The 24180-nt window shown below is 34.1% G+C and overlaps 1 protein-coding gene across 4 annotated transcripts; it reads left to right on the forward strand.

Annotated features, from left to right (window-relative positions):
• Positions 1–187: 187 nt before the first annotated feature.
• Positions 188–22793, forward strand: LOC119639770 (neuropeptide-like 1). 4 transcript variants are annotated; one of them, XM_038037415.1, is made up of 5 exons: positions 188–422; positions 17689–17802; positions 17940–18636; positions 18761–19057; positions 22093–22175. In XM_038037415.1, the coding sequence occupies exons 1-4, from the start codon at positions 345–347 to the stop codon at positions 19036–19038; spliced, it is 1167 nt and encodes a 388-aa protein (XP_037893343.1). In that variant the 5' UTR covers positions 188–344; the 3' UTR covers positions 19039–19057; positions 22093–22175. The 4 variants fall into 4 exon arrangements, with proteins under 4 accessions (XP_037893343.1, XP_037893341.1, XP_037893342.1 ...); XM_038037413.1 differs by having other exon boundaries at positions 192–422; positions 18761–19032; positions 22093–22793; XM_038037414.1 differs by having other exon boundaries at positions 194–422; positions 18761–18849; positions 22093–22793.
• The last annotated feature ends 1387 nt before the right edge of the window (positions 22794–24180 follow it).

The raw sequence follows: 24180 nt of genomic DNA on the forward strand, positions 1-24180 counted from the left end.
CGGTCGGGTATTCTTAGTTTTCTTTTTTTTTAAAGTACGACAAAGAGAGAGAGACAGAAAGAGAGAACAAAGGACATGCTCCGGCATCTATATAAAAGCCCCTGTATCCTGTTAACCGTATTCAGTAGTTAAAACGTCTTTGCTGCTTAACATAGCAAAAGCAGTAGAGAGATCGCTCGGAGCAAATAAAAACTTTGAATTTCTCCAACTTAAGACAATAATTCAAATTTTCAATATTGTTTTTGTGGTTGTGTTAAGTGTTGGTGTTAAGTGATTTTATACGTACACAGGAAACATTTAATACCTCGGACTACAACAAAAAAAAAAAAAAAAGAAAAGAAAAAATGCATTCAATTAAACAAAATTTGCATCCAAGAGTACTTTTGAAATTCTGGTCTTTCCTGTGCTTGATTATAAATGTTGTAAGTGTGCATTTATATGTTGTATGTGTATCCGTGTGATATTTTTGCCTGTAATTCGTAGATAATTAAATTTTTTCTACAGAAGTCCGTAAATGTAGTGGAAAAGTTTTGATGCTAAACTCAGATCATTACAAAAAAGTTGGATGATGACAACTACATTGACTTGGGTAGACACGCTACGTTAAATTTGAGAAGATAACAACCTTTTAAATGCATCTCTCAATATTCACTTTTAGACGCTTTCTTTTTTCATTCATTTCACCATTTTTCAATTGTTAACTTACAAAATGTTTTTGGTAACACCAAGCTCACTAATTTTATCTGAACCATTTGAAAACAGGCGTTAGGAACTCATATGTCACTAACATATCCCTTTAAAGCAGAGAAAATTTGTCTGCCTATCCGTCCGTTCTTTCGTTTATTTGTTCCTCTGCTGCTTCATCCATTTGTTCGAGGGTTGTTCCGCGCCTTTATCTGTCCTTCACCCATCCCCCTAACAATCGGTTCGTCTATCCACCATCTTCCTAGCTAATCCCTTGTTTATCACTCCAGCTTCCTACCACTCCGCTTGCTCATTTTTCCGCCTGCTTACCAGTTTGCCTGTCTACCATACGATATTTCTGTTGCTCGACCGGGCTACCACGCCTGCTTACCACTCCGCTTTCTCCTTACTCCGCGTGACTACCAACCCGTCTGCCTACCATTACTCCTGCCTATCTCTCCGCCTGTTTATCACTTCATTTGCCTACGTCCCCGCTTGCCTACCACTCCGCCTATCTACCTTACCGTATGCTCGTCAGCTCTGCCTGACTACCACATCGCCTATCTAATAGTCCAGCTGCCTACTATTATGCCTGCCTACTATTCCCTCCGTTTATCGTTTCCCCTGCTTGCCAATCCGTTGGTCTACCAGTCCATCTGCTTACCCTTACTCCTGTCTACCACTCCGCCTGTTTACCACTCTGCCTGGCCACTTTTCCGTCTGCCTGTCTTACCGTATGTAAATTACGTCGCCAGTCTGCTAGTTCACCTGCCTGTCAGTTCGCCTGTTCTACAAGCCCGTCTGACAATAAAGCTGAGCCTGCTTTCTTTCCGTTTTCAAACTTTTTACCGTATAAAATTTAAAACAAATCACAGATAAACCAAGTATGGGGGTTTTACTTATTCAATGTGCGCATACTGTCGCTACTTTCCGTCAATGAAATTTGCGAGAATTGAAAAAGTTTTTAAAAACACATTTTTTTCGAAAGCACTAATTACGTTGACGTCGTGGTAGCACCGTCTGACACACATAATATTTTACTTAAAAAGTCAGTTATCGAAAATTGGTAACGACTTAAGCATTGAATTTTAATTCTCAACTACTGTTCAACTTAGTAGTACGTTTACTGATACTTGCGTAGTCGCGTGAGTTGAAAACTTTCTTTGTGAAAAGATATTTAATATAACACTTTTCAGTTTTTTACTAAACTCTCTCTTATGAAATATTATTGACTAAATTGAATTACATTATCTGCGTTATCATATTTTTCCAATTACACGTCAAAGATGCTAAACGTCTTTAATTTCGACCAAAATTATTAAGTTGTTGAAGAAGAGGACTTCTTGTGAAATTTCGTTTACATAAATTGAATTCTTTTGCTGGTTTTGCGTCATTTTATGCGCCATCTGGTAGCAAAGGAATTCAATTCTCTCGATTTGTACCCAAAATTAGCCGGTTAAGATGCTAGGATTGTGGTCCCGTCTCTTGTTGAGAAAGCTACCACCAAGTAATGGACAATGAATGCCTATTTTTCGGGATGTAAATAAATTTCATTCAAGTTCTCAATTGCAACAAAGCCATGGCATAAGATGCGAGTGAGTGTCGAAGCAGAATCGTTAGTTTGCTCGAAACAACTTAAACGGATTACAGATTTTTTTAAATACAACTTCTCGCTAAGTCGATGTTTCCTATTCCTGTAAGACGGTGACGACCAGCAAGAAGTAAGAGAATAAAAAGGAGATAGGAAAGCAGGTGCTATGCCCTTACTGACTAGATACTCGCTATAACTACGGTGACAAAGTAAAGTCTGCCGCAATGAGATTTGAACTCGTGAACTCTGAGTTAGTAGTCGCATAAATATAATAATAAGTCTGACGTGAGGATAGTGTCATTTTACTTCGTCACCCCCTTATTCGAAAGGGGACTTAAGCTTAAATCCAAAATACTTAACAAACGGATTGCCAATATAACTTGTTTCTGAGAATGACATGGAAACGAAAATACATCCTGCACCAAATGTGATACGAGGATATATTCCAGAAGGACTTGAAATATATCCGCCTTTTATTACACCGATCGGTTCAGGATCCCCTTTTGAATTCCTTTCTAGAACGATTTAAACTTGTCTAGCCATCTTGTTTTCTTTTGTTCAACTTTTTCGAGATAATTTGATGAAATGCTATTGAAAATGCTTCGGATCGGATCACTTTTTTGACCATTTCCCACATAACGGCTTATTCCGAAAACTCGTTACATGAATACCTTTCGAGCGATATAGGATATTTAGTTGTAGGCCATATCTTGCTATAGTGCTTTTACTTATTTTTAATTCAATTTCTTCTGTTTATGACAAGTAGAAGAGCAAGAAAACATAGATGAACGCATAATGAAATCCTTTATAGAATGCTCTTTGCTATTGTAATACTTTATATTGATTAATAATAAGATTTTAAAGTTTCTTTCTCTATTTATTTACTATGAATCAATATTGATTAAGCATTTGTTTGCCTTAAGCGAGCGCATCACACACACGCATTAAACGCATAGTGACATTATTCAAGGATAACATTAGCAAGGAAAACTGTTGTCAATACAGAAAATAAATGGAAGCTAATATAAAACGAGGCAACAGTGAAAGGCATATTAAAATGTCTTTCTACCATAAATGTAGGTTAAAAGTTACAATAAGTACTATAACGACGACGTAAAATACAATGATTAGCTGAAGACATTTTAAAGAAAATTTAATAACATTTTCATCCGTGCAATGGTGAAGGAAGGGATCGAGGTAATAACATACAAAGTTGTGGTGTTAAGTTAAATGATGAAAGAATTTTTTAATATCACTTTTCCCTTCACTTTCCCTTCACAATGTATTACATTCCGTATCCGTTATTTTTCAATTTTATTAAATACTTTGAAACAATCGTTACAATAATGCTATGTGTAGGTGTCACCTAAACATTTCGTATGCAGTACCTTGAAAGTAAGGTTTGAAAGAGATTAAGTTCTGTCAAATTATCTACTGCGGGCGAAAATTTTCATTAGGTAGATCACGCAGTTACATTAAGGTAATTGAAAGGGCGTCACGAGACTAATGGCGGGTTAAACGAAGCGAAATCATGTTAATTGAAGCTTTCGCGAATCGCTGCACCTGATGGAAAGATGATGTAGTGACATTAAATGCAAAAGGGTTTAAAAATTTTTTTTTCTAGTAAAAGGGTGCCCTAAACTTCATCGCGGGTGTTTCTTGAACGTCGTAAATTACTGGCATTTGCCTGATGTTTGTCCGTGTATCCACGCATGCCAGCTATATGTCTTGGCCGAAGGCTTTCTCCATACAAAGCTTTCTCTTCCAAAAACCGTTAAATATATAAAAACTTTGTAATACTGCTCGGGAAAACTAGGTGGAAAGCAGTGTTTTGTTGTATTAAATAAATATATTGTCCATGTGGATGGTATGAATACTGTCTCATATAAATGCTTTTATAAATAATAAGTCCTTATATAGCAGCTAAGAAAATTATATGCGGTTGTGAGTGAATCTTTTATACCCATCACTGTTATTGTAAACAGGATTCAAAAAAAGCGGGAAAAGATTAATTTACAGCGTGTGTCTGAAGCAGACATATCTGGATATGCGGCTCTGACTACGTTCAGCGCAGCAAATAGCAGACAGGTGGATAGACGGACCGACAAACAGAGCGGTTCAAATTTGATACCGCTCAATAATGTGTAGATTTTTTTTATTGTCTCGGAAGCCTCCAAAGAATAAATATTTAATGTTCTATAATGTTAATTAAGTTATGCGTGCCCGGTTTCTCCACTTTCATGCAGTTTCTTCAGGATCGCCCAAAGACTATGAATGCAAATTCTTATTATTGTATCGGTTGTGGTTTATAGGTGACGAATAAAACACTAATTTTCTTTTTCTTTGAGTGAAGAGGTAGCGGTCTACTGCCCGCGTATTCTTTGATCGATTTGACCGAATTTCTGTACCAGTTTGCCTGTAAGAACTTGTAATGTTTCTGCAAAATTTGAGCCAGATAGCTTTCTTTTTGCGACCAGGGGACAGATAGACAGATAGACAGATAGACAGACACAAGGACGGATATGCTTAAATTAGTTTATAAGACATTGATCAAGAACATACATACTTTCCTTGAAGTTTCCTTCTTGATGTTGCAAACAACAACGACAAAATAAATATACCTCTAATCCTTAGACGGTAGATATAATAGAATGTTCAGAATTTTACATTGGAAAGTATAGTTCACAAATAGTAACTTGGTCCATATGAATTCACGTATCTATCTTGGACTACATAGATCTATTTTGCGAAACTTTTCTCATATAAGACTTGTCATGCAAAGCAACTTTTTGCAGTGTGAGTTAAAATTTTTGATAGTTTAAGATGAAATTAACTGAAGATTTATGTTAACTACAGGAGAGTTTAGATGACGCAAATCTAAGTAAATTTCATGGTAGCACGCTATCCATCCGAGCCGTCACCCAGTTTGTTACAAACCAATAAAATGGAAAATTTAAACTTGATTCATATAAATTTAAATTATTTTTAGTTATGGACGGACAATACCTATTATGTTGATAACATAAAAAAAGTTCAAAAGAATTCAAAAGAGACTCACAAGTATAAGTATGAGCTACCAATCAAACTGAAGGGGAGAAGTTCTGTAAGTTATTCGATCATAAAAGTATGAGGTCGAAATTACTCGAACATTCATAGCAGCATACATATTGAAAGCTTTACGCAACAGGTATGAACATTAATGAAATCATTCTGGACCGAATTTTAGTCGATGGCTGGCGAATCGACCATTAAGTGGCTTGTGGTAATTACAGTAAGCAGTTTTTGTTCCCTGTCAACAATTCCGGATGGGAAAACGAATAAAAATAATTATGTTTTGACAAACAAACTGAAAGTGCTAACATTGAATATATCGATCGTGAATCATGTTAAAGAATATATATAAAGTTAGCCACGTTTGCCCTAATATGTAGCTTTATTAAGGCAAAGAGTCTCAGAAAGTTTTTCCAGGATCGACATATGAGTTTGTTTTATATCATAATGAAAACCGCTGAATAAAAATTAAGATATTGATTTGCAACTAACCTTTTATAATACGTTTCCTAGCATTCTTCCTGCCAAGAATTTACTACTATCTGCCTCATCTAAGTTTTGTATTCGAGTTTCTTTAGAGATTTTAGTCATAAATTGATACTAGATTGGCAGATACAGCTGAGCATTTCTTTCAAAACTTGCTGAGCTATTCTAAATTTTTTTTCAGAAAATATGTCCTTTTGGCTTATTTTCTAACTGCAATAAGTCTATATCTAAAACAAAAAATTGGTTGAGGTTTAGTCAAAGTTTGCTTTAAAGTTAAGATAGGTTTTCTAAAAACAAATGGCACCACTTTGTAAATTGTTCGCTGGTCTTTTGATACCATTTCACAGTTTTCCCTTGTCTCGTTACCTGCATAGGGCTTAAAATCAAATTACGTTCATTTTCATTGTATTTGCGCAGATAAATGCATTTGTGATTAATGTCCTGCTTTGGACATCGTTCACGTCCAATGAAATTGTTATAATCAAAAGACGATAATAGATGCTAAGCAGTGTAAAATTATGAGTAGTTTACGCTTCAATGAATGATGTTTCATTCGTTAATATTTTTTGGAGACATCAATGTTTAAATAAAAAGATTTTTTTTTTTTCAAATTTATTGTATTTAAATTTGTTTGTTTCTTTTAAATTCACAATGATGCAAAAAAAGAAGGTAATATGATAAGAAATTATCCAGAATCTGCTTCTTTTGTTACTTAGTAAATAATCCATGGATTTTGTTTTGCTATAACAACATGAAATAATACATGTTTTCCTTGACGTTATCTTGGACTATCGTTATTTCAGTATTTACTAACCTCTCTCTCTCTCCCTCTATTCTTGTTCCTGGCCATAACAAATACAAATAATTGAAAGCTTATTGTTATGGTAGCTGTGTACGAGTCTGAGTTAATGGCATCTATCCTTGACAGTAGTTATTGATTTGCTACTTGACTGGCTTGCTGCGTAACTAAAATATTCGTATTTACCTTCTTTTCAATGTCTCCTCAACATGTAATGAATGATAAAATGAATGAATGATTTTTTTTGCAATATGATGGCGTTTTCCTTGTTGTGTTTACTTAACATGAAATCCATCTCTTCTTTCTTGTTTTCCTTCTTTTCCTTTTTTGAACAATCCCATGGTTTCAATTTCAATTTTCGCTATCAGAAAGCTTCAAAGCAGACCGACGGTTTTTTGCTTGATTTTTTTAATAAACTTATGAAAGGAAAATAATCGAGATGGTAAGACCATACTTACGCTTTGGGTAAATTATTAATAAAATTTTCCTAAAATTATGTTGCGAAATATGTTCCTTAACCACAAAATGTTGGATCATATTCTGTTAGCAAGCATAGTTTCAACAAACTTTATCAATAAATTTGGAAGCATATTTTCAGGAGATTTCAATGATTATCCTTCTATGAAATGCTACAATTTGGACATTTAAGAAGAGACAAAGAGAGAGAGAAAGAAAAAATTTTAAAAGATTTGCATGCATATCCAGTCGAGTTATTCGAACAAATTAGCATTTCATTGTGTGGCGCTTTCATGCGAATATTTGTAATGCGCTCAAGTTAAACAATAGCTCGCTAATATGGCTGAAACCAATTAGTTTTTTCTAGCATATTATCAGGCATTTTAAAATACATGAAAACAAAATATGTGCGCGTGGGCTTATTCATGCAAATTGTTACCTACATATCCACATCCATTTTATTATGAAAGCAGCGAAAGAGATTTTGCTGAAATTTGTTTTGTGCATGGTTGCATAAGCAAATTTTTAAACTTTTATATCTGGAATTCCTGGCTATTCCTGGCCGTTCGAGGCAATTAAATATGAAATAAAAATTGAACGGAATTAATTGCTTTGAAACTTTAATGTTTTCAATGTCGTTGTTATTGCAATGATTTTACGAAACCGCTTGCTATTTGATGCAAGCAATCCTACGTTATGTACAATATACGAATAGTGTTGCTACTCATTGCTATTCGATAATGTAACATGAACTTTAGCTCGTCGGTCTATTAAACTCTACCCATACATGAACTTTATTACCTATCCAGCAATTATGAGATTTATCGCAACGCAACAGTACTTGCTGCCCTAAAGAACGATATTGCTTTTGACTGCTGCTGGCATAAATGAATGAAGTTGTATGCTTTGTTGAAACAAAATACCATAAATTTTTATGTTTCCTTGAATTTCTGCAACGAAAGATCCCCAAAAATTCTGTTTACAATAACAAAGGCTTAACTATAAAATGAAATTTGCTTGAAATACGATGGCCAACGAATTGTTAAAATAAATAGCTGCGCTCGTATATTCAGCATACAAGAGAGTGGGGATTATGTTGTACAACAATTATTTGAATTTTTTAAAGAGGTACTTTCCTCTTTTTTTTTTGTTTTTTGTAAATTTTGTTAATTCCGTAAAGTTGATTATTTTATTTAAACTCAAGTAACTGGCTAAGATAGATTACACATGTATCCTATATAAGTCAAAGACATTCCGTAAAGTATTCTACATATTTTTGGTATAAAAGGAGCTGTTGAGAGATATTTGCACTGGAAATAGTAGCTATGTATGTTGTGTCCTGGAATTCTTTTTGGTTTTTTTTTCTTTTTCCTTTATCGTCAAGGTTTTAAAATTTTTGCTGAATTCGTGTTGCATCTTTCCGAGGTATCCCTTAATCAGTTTAATAAATCATCTATTTTCTTGCTCGTTTTTCATTAGTTTCTCATAAAAATCCGTTTCTTGCGTTACGGAATAAAGGAAATAAATCTTAGCAATAAATTTCACAATTTTTAATTCCTTTACAGCTATTAAAGGTTTATTTTTTTCTCTTTGACTTATCACTGATCGAATAAAGGCAAAGCGGCGGAAGAAATTTTTTTTTTTTTTATAAACAGCTCACAACCAGGAAAACGTGTAGGAATATTTTCTTCAATATTCTGTTGTATGATCTTCCTGCTATGGTTGTAAAACTTGATATAGAAAATCGAAACTTCGCAACAATGCTCCTCATTTAGAATTGTAGGTAAGGCTTGGATGTGATTAAAGGACTTCTAACAAAAAAAATACTTCTTGCGTTAGAAGTCTGTAAATCGGAAGTTACAACAGGGAGAGCTTTGAAAACGAGCAGAAGGTCTTTCAAGAAGAGACATCATATTCCAGAGCCATTTTTAACAGCTGCATGATAGGTGACACGTCCCTGCTGAAAGTGGTTGCCCAAAACCTTAGTGTCATATTCTGGCAAAAAAAGTCAGACAATGTCGTTCGACTGCACTTCTACTTGCTGTAATAGTATAAAAAGTGCAACGCAATGACACGTTGATCTTAACAACAGCCCCAAAGTATTACTCGCTGTTATTAGAGAGATTGCTTGATTTGAAAAATCGTGTATTTCCAGAATCCTATTAGCGAATGTATTTGAAAACTGCCTACTCTTTCTTTTTTGCTAGATGTCATCCTAGCAACAGTTGTAGGTTGATATTCTAGTCCGAAATTTGAAATGAAGTCTCTTCATGCAAGGCTCTCTAAACAAGACGTCATAGAAACATGTGTTCAAAACATATTTCGAATAGAGTATCGATAGTATAATTCAATAGGTAATAGGATATCGGGTAATAGTATTAATATTCGGGAATTATCCTAGAAAAATTTAATTTGTTGTCTTTCGTTTGCCAAATTTTTGTGATATCTCTTCCATTAGTTTCGTCTCTGTTGAACAATCTATCGGTTACATAAATTGAAATGTAATCCGTGATGATGCGATAAGCTAGGTTAACATTGCAGCGAAAGATTTATTGTGTCCAACAGAGGAGAGTGAAGGTCTACTAAATTTGTCTTTCCGTTTGTGATGCAGAGGAAAAAGCATTAAAGAGACTAAACGAGGACGACTGACCCACACACATAAGAAGACGTTCCGCAATTTCAATTTTTGTAGTTTGAAGCGCTACATGTCAATGGCACCTTGTTGTGGAAATGTGTATTAAGTTTGCGCGAATGTATGCAACCCTTAGAAGGATTTAAGACAGACCCACCGAAGCTAGTCTCACCGTTTGTCAGTCCTGTTTTTTTGCGTTCGGCCTACAGGCCACAATTTTTGAGATATTTTGGTGAAATACTCTAATGGGTTTTGGCCAATTGAAAGTGACTCGGGTCGGACCACTTCTTCGACCACTTCCAATATAGAATATATAAAGGTGGACCCTGTGAAACTATAGTGTTTATACTTGTTTTGAATTACATTTCGATACAGTTCAAATGAAATCACTCAGAAACTTATATCTTAATCGTCGGACTCGGTAAAGCAAGGTTATAAGTATAAAGTGTTTTAAGTCAAATCATTCGCAAGTAAATTTTCCCTATTGACTATTGAGATTAAAATGTTTTTTGCATAAACTTTTTACGTGCACGAGAATAACATACGTATACGCTTACGACACATAACAGAAAATGATGAAATATTTTTCATTTCTCTGATGTGTTTCTTTTTTTTCATTTTTAATCACCAACAACCATGCAGGCGGAGCTGAGTGTATGACGTTAACATATGACATATTTTTTTTTTTTTTTTTGATATATGATAACGGATACGTTGCCTACGTGGAATGCAGTCCGTTGTATATTCGAGAGTTGAAATCTGTTTAAAATAATTTAAAATAATAATAAACGAACAGAAAACAAAAATTTATATTAAAATGAATTTTTGTTAAAGATCAGCGTTAACTTTCAGATAAGTGATTAAATAATTGACAGATACCGCGTTGAAGCCTGCAGTAGATCGTGTTCAAGTGTTGTACTTTGATGAGCTCAGCCATAACGCAAAGACATGGAAAAAGAAACCTTATATTAATAAATATTGTTTTTGATGCAAAATAAAAATGACATTAATGTACGATATTTAATTTCATATTGTAGGTAACGCTTTGAAGTTTCTACAGTTATATCATAACGCAAGCAAGACGACGGAAAAAATCGAAACCTAACACCCTATTCACGCTAATCAAGACTACATATAATGCAAAAAAAATTCTAAATCACTTTTTCATTAATCAAAATATCACCCAATAATGACTGCTAGTCTTCAGCAATTTTTTTCATGCCCTACGTTACTGCGGTGCAGAGTAAACGGGTCTGTAGGAACTGCGATTAACAACACAGTACTGGCGGATTCAAATCTTTGGGCGGTAGAGTTTATTTTGGTCGGAGTTATCGTGAGTGTTTCTATAACCTTTCTTCACTTTTTATTCTTACCGGCTTTCACCGCGTTACACGAATAGGGCGCATCCCCTGAGCGATTGGTTACTACAAAAAAGAAAAAACCAGTTTGTGTCGATGTATGTAACACCCAGAAAGGCTTGAGTTAGACCCATTTCCTATTATTACAAAGGAAGTGATTCTGAATCGATCCAATTTAATCCATCTTGTCTGCCCGTCTGTCTGTGTGACGTCTTTCAATGCATTTAGGCGCGCATCCCACAAATTGCAATTTTCGAGATATTTTGACGAAATTGGGTATATCGACAAGTATTGAGCTCAAGGATGAACGCTATTGGAAATGGTTCGCACCATTTTAGGACTGACTGCATTAAGCGAAGTGGTGTAGGGTACTTAATAATTATTTGTCTATTTTAATATGACTAATGATTCAAGCGATGCGTCCCATATGCATAGTACGATGACGATCACAAAGAAATAAGAAAAGATACAACGAGACAGGGAAGTGACTGCATCCTAGCGATTGTGTGCCGCCTTTACCGACTGAGCACTCATTACAGCTGCGAACGAGTTTGATCAAACCGCACTAAGATTTGAACTCACGAACAGTGGCTCGATAGCCGTGAACGTTTATATTATCAGGTTCGATTACTACGGATCGTCTGTATTATGCCAATTATGTCTGTATTATCATCATCTTTTATGCCAAAACCACAAGCCCTCTTGTCAACGAGGTTTTTTTAACTTTAGAGCAGATGATAATTTTCAGCAACGATTTTATTCCAATTAGGAAGAAACGCGCTTTCTTTTTGTGCATAATTCATATATGACAATATATATATTTTCGAGTTCAAAAAAAGATGGCAGAATCGCCATGTTCAAGTAGAGTTCAAGTAGAAAATGAATCGGAAACCTTAATCGTCTAGTAAAATGTAGGCTCTTGGAACTACAAAGTCTATTGTTAGTTTCTCTTTATTAAAATGAAGGCTTATATATATTTCTTAATCGTAAAAGAATAACAATTACAACAAGTAAAAACAATCGTACAAGTAAGAACAGTCGGCCATTAAATACCCTACACCTCTTCCCCCACCACAATTACTGACTCGTTTCGTTAAACACCAAGCAGATTACATGTTATTTTCATGCAAAGCATCACATGACGTGATCTTAAGTTAGCAAACTTAACTTACTTTCCAAAAATTGCGCTATTTTTCAGTTTCCGCTATAGAAAGCTAGAAATTATGCTTTCTATTGGTATAAGGACTTGCTTTTCATGATAACTCTTATGTGTGTTAGGATCTAAAAAATGGATTCACTTCTCTTAATTGATTTGGTTAATTTGCTACTATTAACAAATTTTCATCATAAAATATTAAAAATTAAATCACTTCCTGAAGAACTTACTACTTGTGAGAAATTTTACACGGAATAGAATCCAAGAAATAGACCCGTGTGGTTCGAATTTGGTCCATATAATTTTTATGTCAGAGTATTATCATAAAAAAATTTTCATCATAAAACCTTAACTTTTTGGCATATAAAGGTTTACGTTTGCTGAGAGTCCTTATATGTGATGATATCCAACAAATTGACCTACGTGATCCAAATTCGGGAAGGTTAATTTCTTTGTCAATTTACGCAGGAAGGGTGATAAGGGAGCGGGTTCAAAAAATTGTCATAGCCGGGTTAAAGTTTCACCGCAACTTAGAACACCGAAATACTGTTTAATAGCTATTCTGCAATTTTTTTCCCTATAACGACTTTTCAAAATAAGGCGTTATATGCGGAGTGGTCGAAAAAGTGGATCGATCCGAACCATTTTTAATAGCATTCAAAGCAAGTGTGGGTAGCAAATTTTACCATAATATTTCTAAAATTGCAACCTTGAACACAAATATACTTGGGCAGACATCGGATGTATGGACAGACAGACGGAGAGGCTTAGAATCGATCGTTATAATAAAAGACAAGCTTATCTTAAGCCGTTCTGCGAGTTACGTACATTCACACAAACTCTATATACATTGTACCACATGTGAAGGAAAACATGCAATACAAACATGGAATACAAACAATTGGAAAAACACCAATAAGTAGGTTAAGAGAAAAAAAAAAAATGCAAGAGGAAAAAGTTAGTCAGCAAAATTAGCGACACACATATTCCAATCGCGCCGACTGATTTTTTCGCCACGATCTAAATAAATAACGCCAGTTACGAAATTGTACTGGTGAGAACACTTAAATATAACTTGGACTTTGTTTGACGGAAATATTATTGAAGTATGTTATGTACATTTTGTCTATATAACTTTTACCCTAGCGTGGAGGTTAAATATAAAATAAAATATAGTGCCTTGTGACATTTAATTCTATCAACTAAAAATTTCATAAAATTAATGTAAACTCGCTCCTAATGCTTTACCAAATTTTCCAAAGCATATTTTCATGCGCCATAAATATAGCCCATGTGGTGTGAGCAAAGTAAGCAAAACTAAGAAATAAAATCCTTAGAGAAAAGTTGCTTTTCTCTAAACTAAACTAACCCTTCTGTTTTTCTTGGAAACTAAAAACTTGAGAATTCTTTGAGGTCCCAGCCTGTGTAAGCGGTACTTATTTGTTCAAATATTTGCTTTGTAGTAGCACTTAAATCAAATACGATTGAAATAATTCTCAAATTGTTTTATATATCTTATAAATGTACGCTCTAGACAATGTACGTTTAGTGAAAAATAAAACAAAAAGAAAAGGGAGAGGAGGAAAAAGAGTATAAATAAAAGTATCCTTAAAAACATCTTAAAATTTATCTAATAAAGCGATAAAAACGCACCTGTTGCTTGAAAATGTCTAAGCAAACTAATTGAATTTATATCCAGTGCTCCTTTCGCTATATAACGCGATGAACTTGAGATTATAGCAAATTATATTAGGAAATCCAAGTTTTAAATGAGACGCAGAATGCTTAATTCGACGTGTATCGCGAGACGCAGATACGCAAAGTTCATAACTTTGTAGGAATATATTAGGTTGGTGCGGATGTATGTGACAACCAGAAAGACTTGAGTTAGGCGAAAGAGTCGTCCGTCTGTCCGTCTGTCCATCTGTCCATCTGAAGTTCGGCTTTCCCATAGTTTGGACTCGTCTCAATCTCTTGCCCTTCTTTCTCTCTCTCTCTCTCTCTCTCTCTCTCTCTTTCTCTCTTTCATACAGACGCACATATACTTACTCGCTGGTTGTCAATTAGTTGCCAATGTAGGTATCAGATATTGGGCGTCAGATTTTGGGACATTGGAAGAGTATGGAAATAAACATAAAAGCAAATAAAGAGACGAATGACTTGCATTCTGCGAAGGAATGCTTCTTCTTTATGGTTATCAGAGCAGAATGAAAAGATGATGTACACTGCTTGCGCAGTCGGTGACGTTTTTCTCCAAGAATTTTCAAAAATTTAAAACCGACCAATGTTCATGGAATTCTCAAAGTTTTCATTCTTGAGTGATTTGTGTAACATTTTAATTTTATTTACTTCTCTCGCATTTTTATCTTTTCGTGTTTTTTTTTTCTCTTTTTTTTCAAGCAGTTATATTTATACAAAATGCACTTTCAAATGTTCAATAATAATCCTACGAGCGTGTCTGCGCATAAAATTAAATGTGCGTAGCATGAAATAGAAAAACAAAAAAGTTTTTTACATTAAAGAGATTTAATGAATTTACTTGATTTAGTTTGAAAGCCTCAAAAATTAATTTAAAAATTTGTAACGTAAGTTTAAAAATAGCTTTAAAGGTCACTAAAAGTCAGTATCGCGGAAAATCCTTTGCTTCCCATTTTAAAGCATTTTTTTCAATTGTCTTCCATCAGAAAAGCAAAAGGAAATTGGGTAATTAATTATGCTTCATTCATATCTCTGGCTCATCAATTCTCAGCAAAATGTCAAAACTCACTGTCAACATTGCCGGACATTTATTAATGTTGACACAAAATACAAATCCATACGATGATGGAAATGAAGGAAATTAAATTCGAATGGAATTCACATCACTTAAAGCAGTCATCAAGAAATTTGCATTTTTCTGATGAGATTAAGTGAAAAAATCATTTAACCAAAAAACAAGACCGACGTAAATCTATTTACAAGAGATTAAAGGATTTTGTCGTTGTAGAGCGGGAAAACGATAAAGCAGCAGACAACACACTCTTTTAATTAACTCAGCTCAAAAATTTGTTTTTTTGATTATAGCGCATAAGCTTCTTAAAGTCCGCAGTAAAAACTGAAGTATTGAAAATAGACGCAGTTAACAGGTTTATATAACAGTTATTTGCATGTAAATCGTATCTATATCTCCAAGAAAAGAGAATTTCCACCTCTAATACTATATAAGATGACACACAGACGATTTTTTTGGGGAAAATGTGAATTTCGTTACGCGAACTTTCGATCTATCCAAGCCGTCTATAACTTAACATTTGATGAGTGTCGTCAATAACGGCATCTCTTTGGGGTTGCTTTCTCGATTCGCAGTACAGGAAATTCGCAGCATTGGAAATCTCATCAATTGAGTAGCACCCACGCCAAATTGGCACGAGTAAGACGTCATGACCGTTATTAATAACTCGTACCGTATCACCTTGGTATGTTGGCAAACTTTGGGCTATGCAAGGCTATACAGGAGATCTCGTTATGAATCAACGCTAAAGGACCATTATGTGGGCTGCAATTACTGGCAAACCCTCGCATAATGGCATTATCTGGAATGACATCCGCTGTGGATCAGATAATGATTACCGAGCCTTAAATATTATTTGACTTATGGAGAATGTGCTCGCCGTTCGAAAAGCCGGCCGAAAGCCGTAAGGGACGACCACGACGCAAACGTATCTTTAAAAAATAATCGCAATTCCCGTGCATACGCCTTTTCTGCAAACCAAATTTAGGTCGTCTTGTTATCATCTTCATAAAAGGCATGCCTTAGACGTAGTGAAGCATTTGACCATTGGTTTTTGCATCCGTTCATTACGCTTTTTTAGTTTTCCCGTAGTTCGTTCACATAGCCCTACACCAGTCGCTTCCTCTGCGGGCTTTTTCTCGGAATTGTTGATAAATTCATTCGATCCATAAAAATATACAAAATATATAGAGAATGCTCTAGTTTTGAATTTGAATTAATTATGTGAAGACTTCAGGATATGCGATCAAGTTGCTGTTAGATATCTCCATAATCTCCATTCTGAAATAACGGTATTCTTTCACTGCATGCAGTGAATGCAGAGTTACCATCCAACTATCCAGTACGGCCTCTCCTAAATATCGCTTCAAATTAATCTAAGTTCCCGATACCTAACCAATGTTTCGAAGCATGTTTCTAAGTGCCATATATAGCAATGTCATGCAAAATGTTTTCTTCTTTCTCCGGTGGTAAGGTTTTCTTTTACTAAGCTTCCCAAGCATTGCTCTCTGTTCGTCTTGAACAAAAGAAGTTTAAGAATTCTCTGATGTTAAGGACATCGAAAAAATACGGGTTTTTAGGAATATGAAACTGCAAGGGTAACATTACGTGGGCGCGGTTGATTTCTTCCATTTTCAAAATAAAGGTGAAAATTTGTGCGGTGCGTGTGTTGCATTTTTTATTAGTAACAAGCAAGTAACACGGATAGCTGTTTTCGTTACATCGACATTTAGGCGTTGTGGGCATGGTCATTGAAAAGTTTGAGACCTTTTCAAATTCATTTGCTGCTTTGTAGGGGACATGTTCATTTTTACGATTGGGCGAATGTTTACCACACACACTACACGGTTGGCAGATGAGCATCAGAAAGAACGAACATGCTTAGGTGCATTTCAAACTTGAAACTGGTCAAGAATTCAAATACTTTACGGGATTTTGGAAGCTTTCTTCTGTGCGTTATAAAGGCGTTGAGAAAAAATTAAATTTTGATGCACTATACACATGGGTAGATATGGCCAATTTTATCCAATTTTGCACAGATTACACAGCATGGCCCATAAAATATACGGTCAAATTTTCCTATATAGCTTCATTTTTCGGCTAAGAGATTCTATACAACAGACATTAAATAGACGGACAGACAGACATGCTTAGATCCATTCAGAATTTGATGTTGACCAAGAATATATATACTTTGTAGGATCTCTGAAGCTTCCTTCTAGGCGTTGCAAACGTATTAATAAAATGGATATATATCTCTCGTAATGGGTATAAAAATACAATCCCTTGACATATGCACTAAAAGAAAAGAACATTGAAGTTGAATCAAAAAGTTCTACGAACCCTACTTCGCCATACGTTAGTCTACGCGCACGGTATTCTAGTTCTTAATTCTGAGAACAGATATTGTAGTTGCGGAGAAATAATGTGAATGTAAATTGTGACGCGTGGGAGTGTCAAGGATGTGCAACTCATTTCTTATTCACTGCTTTTGTTTCCAACTACGTTTTATTGCTTTTAAAAACTGCTTTTACTAAAGATTATATTTTTCATTGTTTTCGTTTTTACTGAATCGCAACCGGATTATTGTAAAATGTTTTTTTGTTTTCTTATTTTTGTATTTACTGTACTAAGATTTTTAAGCTTAAGGGAGAGACAGACACTGAAATAATTTCCATTTTACAATGCTTTTATCATTTATGCAGTTGCAGCAGCCTCTCGCAGTTGGCGCTATCGATGATGTGGCCAATGTATCACCTTGTGAGCTGGAAACAATAATAAATCAATTGATCAATCCCAGCCCACGATATAGAATGCATGTAAGTTGCAAATTTATTAATTTATTTAGTTATTTATCTATCGACATGCTCTTTGGATACAAATAATAATTTCTCATTACACATTTCAACAAACAATAAACTTTGCGTAATCATGCTTAATAAATTTCCTATTCAAGGTTGCAGCTTTACGTAATCAGTTAAGGAATATATTGCAAGAGCGTCAATTCGAGCAGGGCGAAGAGCAAAATCTTCTAGATGAAAACGACGACTATGGACGGGAAGAGGATAAGCGGTCTGTTGCCGCTTTGGCAGCTCAGGGCTTATTGAATCATAATCATAAGGCTGCAGCTGCAGCGGCTAAACGCAGTTTAGCTACATTGGCTAAAAACGGGCAGTTACCTACAACTGATCCCAACATAATACCTGATGATGAGGAAGAGCGTACGGAGGATAAACGTTATGTGGGTGCCTTGGCTCGTTCTGGTGGTCTGGCGGGCTATGGTAAACGTAACATTGGCACCTTGGCCAGAGACTATCAATTGCCCCAGAATGGTAAACGCAATTTAGCTACCATGGCTCGCCTGGGCATGCTGGGTAATCGCTATCCCACCAAGCGCAATTTAGCCGCTCTGGCTCGTTACAATTCGCAGCGTTATTATGATATGGCCGAAAAGCGTAGCTTGGCTGCTTTGAAAGCATCGCCAGTGCATGGTGGCGGCTTTCAGCAGAAACGCGCCGACATCGATGACGAAGATGAAGTTTATATACCAGCTGAATATAATTACGTAGATCCCGCGGCTTACTATTGGAATTATGCTACCTATGCCGACTTAGATTGGGGCGATTTTGGGCGAGCACAAAAAAGATTTTTGGGTAAGTAAAAAAAGGTTTAAAAAGAATTTTTGTAAATACATATCCATACATAAAAAAGTATAAAGTAACGAGTTTAGTTATTGCAAAATATACATAAAAATTATTTTGGTGTTTGTATAAAAAGACACTTCAAAGGATCCCGAATTGTTTGGCATTGAAAATGCTGTACCTTTACCAGAAGAAGACAGCGTTGAAGAATTTGCCGAGGATGAGGTAAATGACGTACGCAACGATTTAAGAGCGCAACCATCTAAACGTCATATAGGTTCCGTGTATCGCTCAGGCTTTTTGCCTTCATATAGAGCCTTACGCGGCTTTACCGGCGGTGGTGGCGGCGGCGGTGGTGGTGGTGATTTAAAAGGCCGTTTTAGCCGCTCCGGACGTGCCAGGCAATTTGTATGAGTAAACGACGTTTATATATGTGTGTGTCGCTCTTTCTCTTTCTCTAGTCTACCGCATTTCTGTAGAATTGATTGATCATTTTAAATCCTCTGTGTGTATGTGTGCGTTTGCCTTCGTATAATATCATCTGTTTGGCTATTTTCTTATTTGCTTTCACAAATTAGTTATGACTATGCTTTTCCTACATTTAGGAGTTCACTTTTTTATGTAGATTTCATGAAAATAGCCTACATTTAGGAGTTGCTTAATATAAATCAAACTCAGAGTTAAAATATACTTTTTCGATAATTCCTTCTTAAAGATTCAAGTAAATCCGAATTTTTTTTTTTCTCTTAGATTTTTATTATTCATAAATGTGGGAAGGAGAACTTTTTTTTTTTTAAATGCCTTCACATGCTTTTTATACTTATAGGAAATGAAGATAAAAATAATTTAACATAATACAATGCATGCTAATATAAGAAAATTTAAAAATAGCTATAAAATATTCTATCGCTTTCTGCTTTATTACTGCTGCATATGCTACCACTAAGTTTAGCTTCCTTTGTAAGGGTCATCTTCTCTGCGTGTAAACCTCTTTCTCTATTTACACTTTATACCACTCCTACAACATTTGAATTTATCATTTCCTTTACGTAGTAGAGAGAGACGAGCAAAATTGCTTGCAATTATATTATGTGCTTAAAATGCGTTATTTCCGCCTTAGTACATTTTCATTGTTCATTGAAAGAATTGTAAAGCAATAGCAGAACGTACAGATTGTTGCTTTGTCATCCTTTCCGTTATTTTATAAGGAAGCGAACAAGTTTCTCTTTCATTTCTAGTATACAAGGCAAAGAAGAAAACTTCGCGTACTTTGCGATGTTTTATCTTTAAAAATCTTCTCCAGCTATAAACTTTTGTTTAATCAAAGACCTTCTTAACGGGACTTGGAAAAAAAAAAATAAGGAAAATATTTGAAAACTTAATTAAAACACTTATTGACTGTGAAAAAACTTGCTCGTCATTTGAAACTTTTTTATAAATTTTTTACCGTACATTCATAAGCAATTTGTTTGTATGCATTCCATGGCCTATCTTAAGGCTGATTTTAAATAGAAATCCACAATTTCAAGCAGAGACCAAAACCTTTCATAATGAAAGGCAAAACCATATCATATTATAAGTTTTAAAAGGAAGGTAGAGTGCGACGATTATCGTAAAGAAATGTTAGAAAAAATTTTATATAAAATTTTATAAAAATGTAATCAAAAAAAAAGTTTCAGCAAACTCTTTCATTTTTATCACTGAATGTATACGTACTTACTTAGCAAAAGAATTATACGAAGACGATTCGTGTTAGTATTAGACAAAGTTCATTTACGCCAGATTGCCGAGGTCATGTTAAAGCAAAATACCCCTCTAACAACATCCGAAATTTTCGGAAAGGCTTGATTCAACTCAACAATACCATTTCGGACCATATTCAGAAGCAAGGACGGCAGAGCTTTCCCAGCTCCAGTTCGATGTACTCGCTGCGAGGAGTGAATTCTTATTCAGCGTCAGGCATGTCCGTCTGCCAAAAGGTCTTGTTTTCAAAATAGGAAACATTGAGATAAAAAAAAATAAGATGTAAAAATTAAGAACCTGCTCCAATTTGGAAAAGGTATCCAATTCCAAATTATTTGCATCCATAAACTACAGTGATATGGAAGATGAACTTGATAACAATTCTATTAGCATTGTTTGCAAAAACAATAAAAAAAATTGGAAGCGTGCAATAACTTCAGCAGAATTGCAATCGATGGCGATACTAATTCCTGGCTTGCCCATGTTAGTATACTATCTTAGAGTTATATGCTACAATTCCCGTTGAAGTGCATACAACATAACTTTTATAGCCTACACCACTTATGGTACAAGAATATATATTAAGTTTATGCGGATGTCCACAATGTCCTAAAGGATTTTGGATGGATCAAACTTTTTCCTTAGAACATTCTAAGCGCCTGTCCGTCTTGTATTAGTCTTGTGTTAAGGCTATAAGATGTAATTTTTGAAATGTTTTGACGCAATTTGGCACACTGACCTACTTTGGCCTAAAAAGGAACATTACCGAAAATGGTTCGGATCGGACCACTTTTTCGATCACTTCCCATATAATGTCTTATTTTGAAAAATTAGTATTTGGATAACTGCAAGGTGGTGTGGGGTGTCTGATGGTGGGTGTGTCCCACTGTAGTGTTTTCAGTGTTGCTTTGTTTAGCGATTTAAGCGTCAAACAATGCCATTTGGTTGATGCGTTACTTTTCTGGTTTAATTCGAAAGAAAATGCTACTAAATTGTGGTGGATGATGAAAAATCGATGCGCGACAAGAATCCAAAACATAATGAAGGATTTTTAATTCTTAGTAATTTTAGCAAGGCCATGTTTCATAATGCTGCTCTCATCTTCCGCGATTAGTGAAATCTCCCTCAAAATTTCTAATGTTTTCACGTTCCCCGGATATTGTCCTTGCCGAGTAACGCCAATAATATCGATTATTCAGATGAATTTGCGATCTGTTATCTTAATGAAGCGAGCTTATAACGGAATCAACACATTCCTCTCTTTGCAATGTTGCGATACGGATTTGACTTTAAAGTTGAGAGTTTACACGAGGCCAATTATATTTCATATCATATAACTCGTAATTATTTTTATATCAATTTCTGTAAAAAATATGCTTTCAGTGTCAAGTCCTAAAAACACATATAAATATTTACATGTATGTGCGTGCTGTTGTAAAACTGCTTTTGTGTCAAGTCAGAGAATGCATGTATAACAGTTTCGTGTGTAAATTGTGTACTGTAAATGTATGTATGTATGCATACCATACCTGTATGTTTAGAGAGATAATCAAAATTTAGAAAAATTATGTAAAAATAGTTAACAAAAGGAGTTAAAAACAAAAAAAAAAAAAAAAAAAAATTCACTAATATTATGTTTTATGTGAAATTTTGGTATTTTTGTTTGTTCGTTATCTTTTTTCTCTTGCTTTGATCTTTTCCTGCAAAATTGATCGATGAATTTAGGTCGAGTATTACCCCCAACACGAGCGACTACGTCAACCCATCGCAGCCGTTTGTAAACGTTGTTTTGTCCCCTATCGTCCAGTTGTTAATTTGGGTGCGTATGGTGGGGTACGTGGCCGTTGGCCTATGTATGTGCAACAGGAAGATCATGCACGAAGCATTAACACCAATCACTTGCCATCCGCCAGTAATTTAAGACATCCTGCTGCTGTAGCTGCACCCGTGCATTCATGGGGTACACCGCCACGTATAACAGCATTAAACAGACGTAGTTTATATGAAAATAATAACGATCCTATCAAAAACAATTATCAATATTAAGAAAAAGAAAGAAAACCCATAACAAAAAAAATTATTACAAAAAACTTATACTTATATCATACAACTATCATATCTATGAACGTTAAACAAACAAAAACATATACATACACATATCTAAGAATATAAAATATCATTAACAAAAAAAAAAAAACAAAAAAAAAACACTGGCCGCGCATTAAGGTTCAATTAAACACAGAAACCTATTAAAATAAAGTTTACATTATGGTTTTGCAGTCCAGTGTTGCAAAAAACAAAAGAAGATGAAGAAGAAGAACAGTTTTTTATATACACTTAATGATTTATAAAGTGAGCTGAATATATTTTGTGCAAACCGAAGACAATAATTTATGGGTATTAAAAAAAAAAAAAAAAAAAAAAAACAAAGAAAACAAAAATTAATGAATAAATAAATTATATTTAAATTAAAATTATAAGCATATGTTTTTGGTAGAACATTTTTATATAATTTCCCTTCAAAGCCGTACGGAAATAAGTTATGTCGTATGGAAAAATTGAGAAAAAAAATAATAAAAAATTTAACAAAATTGTAAAAGAGAACAAACTGCTTGCAACAAGACAATAATTTTTTTTTTTTTTTTTTTAAATAATATGCAAACAAAGGTAACTAAAAGACAATAAATAGAAAAAAATTGATAAATTTACAAAATGAATTATTTAAATGAAAAATGAAGATTAATTGAAAACTTGTTAAGAAAATTTATAAATTTTAAATATAATGTATATCTTGAATATTACTATTATTAGTATAATAATTTCTATAATTTATCTTTTGTGATTACTTTATAAATGTGCATACGGATATGTATTTGTCTCTTCTATATATACATATATATATATCTATATATACATATATATATATCTATATATACAAATATATATATCTATATGTATATAATATGAATTATAAAAATTTTTGTGGTAATTTGTAAGTCTGATGTTATGTCAATACGATAGCTATATGATATGTATATATATACATGTATATATATGTATATATATATATATATACGTATGTATATATACATCTATAAATTTTTGTTTCATTTTTTCTTGACTACTATCAAGCCAAGTCGATAATAACATATTATTAGCATTAAAATATACGAAAAACTCTTTACTGTGTATAAAAGATAACAACAAAAAAACTTATATATAATTAAATTCAAATAAATAAAAAAGCATCGATGTTTCAATTCTCCCTTCTACAAATAGAGGAAACTATTTATTATTATTTTGTATAGTAGTGGAGCCATGTTTTTCATAATTATTTCCCCTCACTTTAGCTTTAACATTTTTCGCTACTCTAAAATTTTCTTAAAACACTTCTTAGATTTAATTTTATTTCAATTAGTTTGTATCGTTTGATTTGATGTAAATTATTAAATATTATTCTATTATCGAAAAGATCGTTTGTAATTAACATGCATTGATCTTTAATCCGAATCTTTGATCACATTTGATTTCGATATATGTACTAAAATATAAGCTGTGCTTATCTGTACACCCTTAGTAGTACAACAAAAGCTGCAACAACAACCGTATAGTATACTTTTCTGGTCGTACAATATACTTTTCTGGTCGTACAGTATACTTTTCTGGTCGTACAATATACTTTTCTGGTCGTACAATATACTTTTCTGGTCGTACAGTATACTTTTGAAATTTATATGATTGTTTTTGCACTCGGATATGGCAATACTTTCCTTACTCTCTCTTTTCTCTCTAACTATCCACATGATTATTATT

This window comes from Glossina fuscipes, unplaced genomic scaffold (genome assembly GCF_014805625.2).
Source record: "Glossina fuscipes isolate IAEA_lab_2018 unplaced genomic scaffold, Yale_Gfus_2 113, whole genome shotgun sequence".
NCBI classification, from domain to species: Eukaryota; Metazoa; Arthropoda; class Insecta; order Diptera; family Glossinidae; genus Glossina; species Glossina fuscipes.

Bases quoted from the DNA above. Each gene is read 5' to 3' on its own strand.
- LOC119639770 (XM_038037413.1), top strand. From the start codon at position 345: ATGCATTCAATTAAACAAAATTTGCATCCAAGAGTACTTTTGAAATTC. The intron at 423-17,688 runs GTAAGTGTGCAT...TCATTTATGCAG, and splicing joins TGTGCTTGATTATAAATGTT to TTGCAGCAGCCTCTCGCAGT. The intron at 19,033-22,092 runs GTATGAGTAAAC...CGATGAATTTAG, and splicing joins CCGGACGTGCCAGGCAATTT to GTCGAGTATTACCCCCAACA.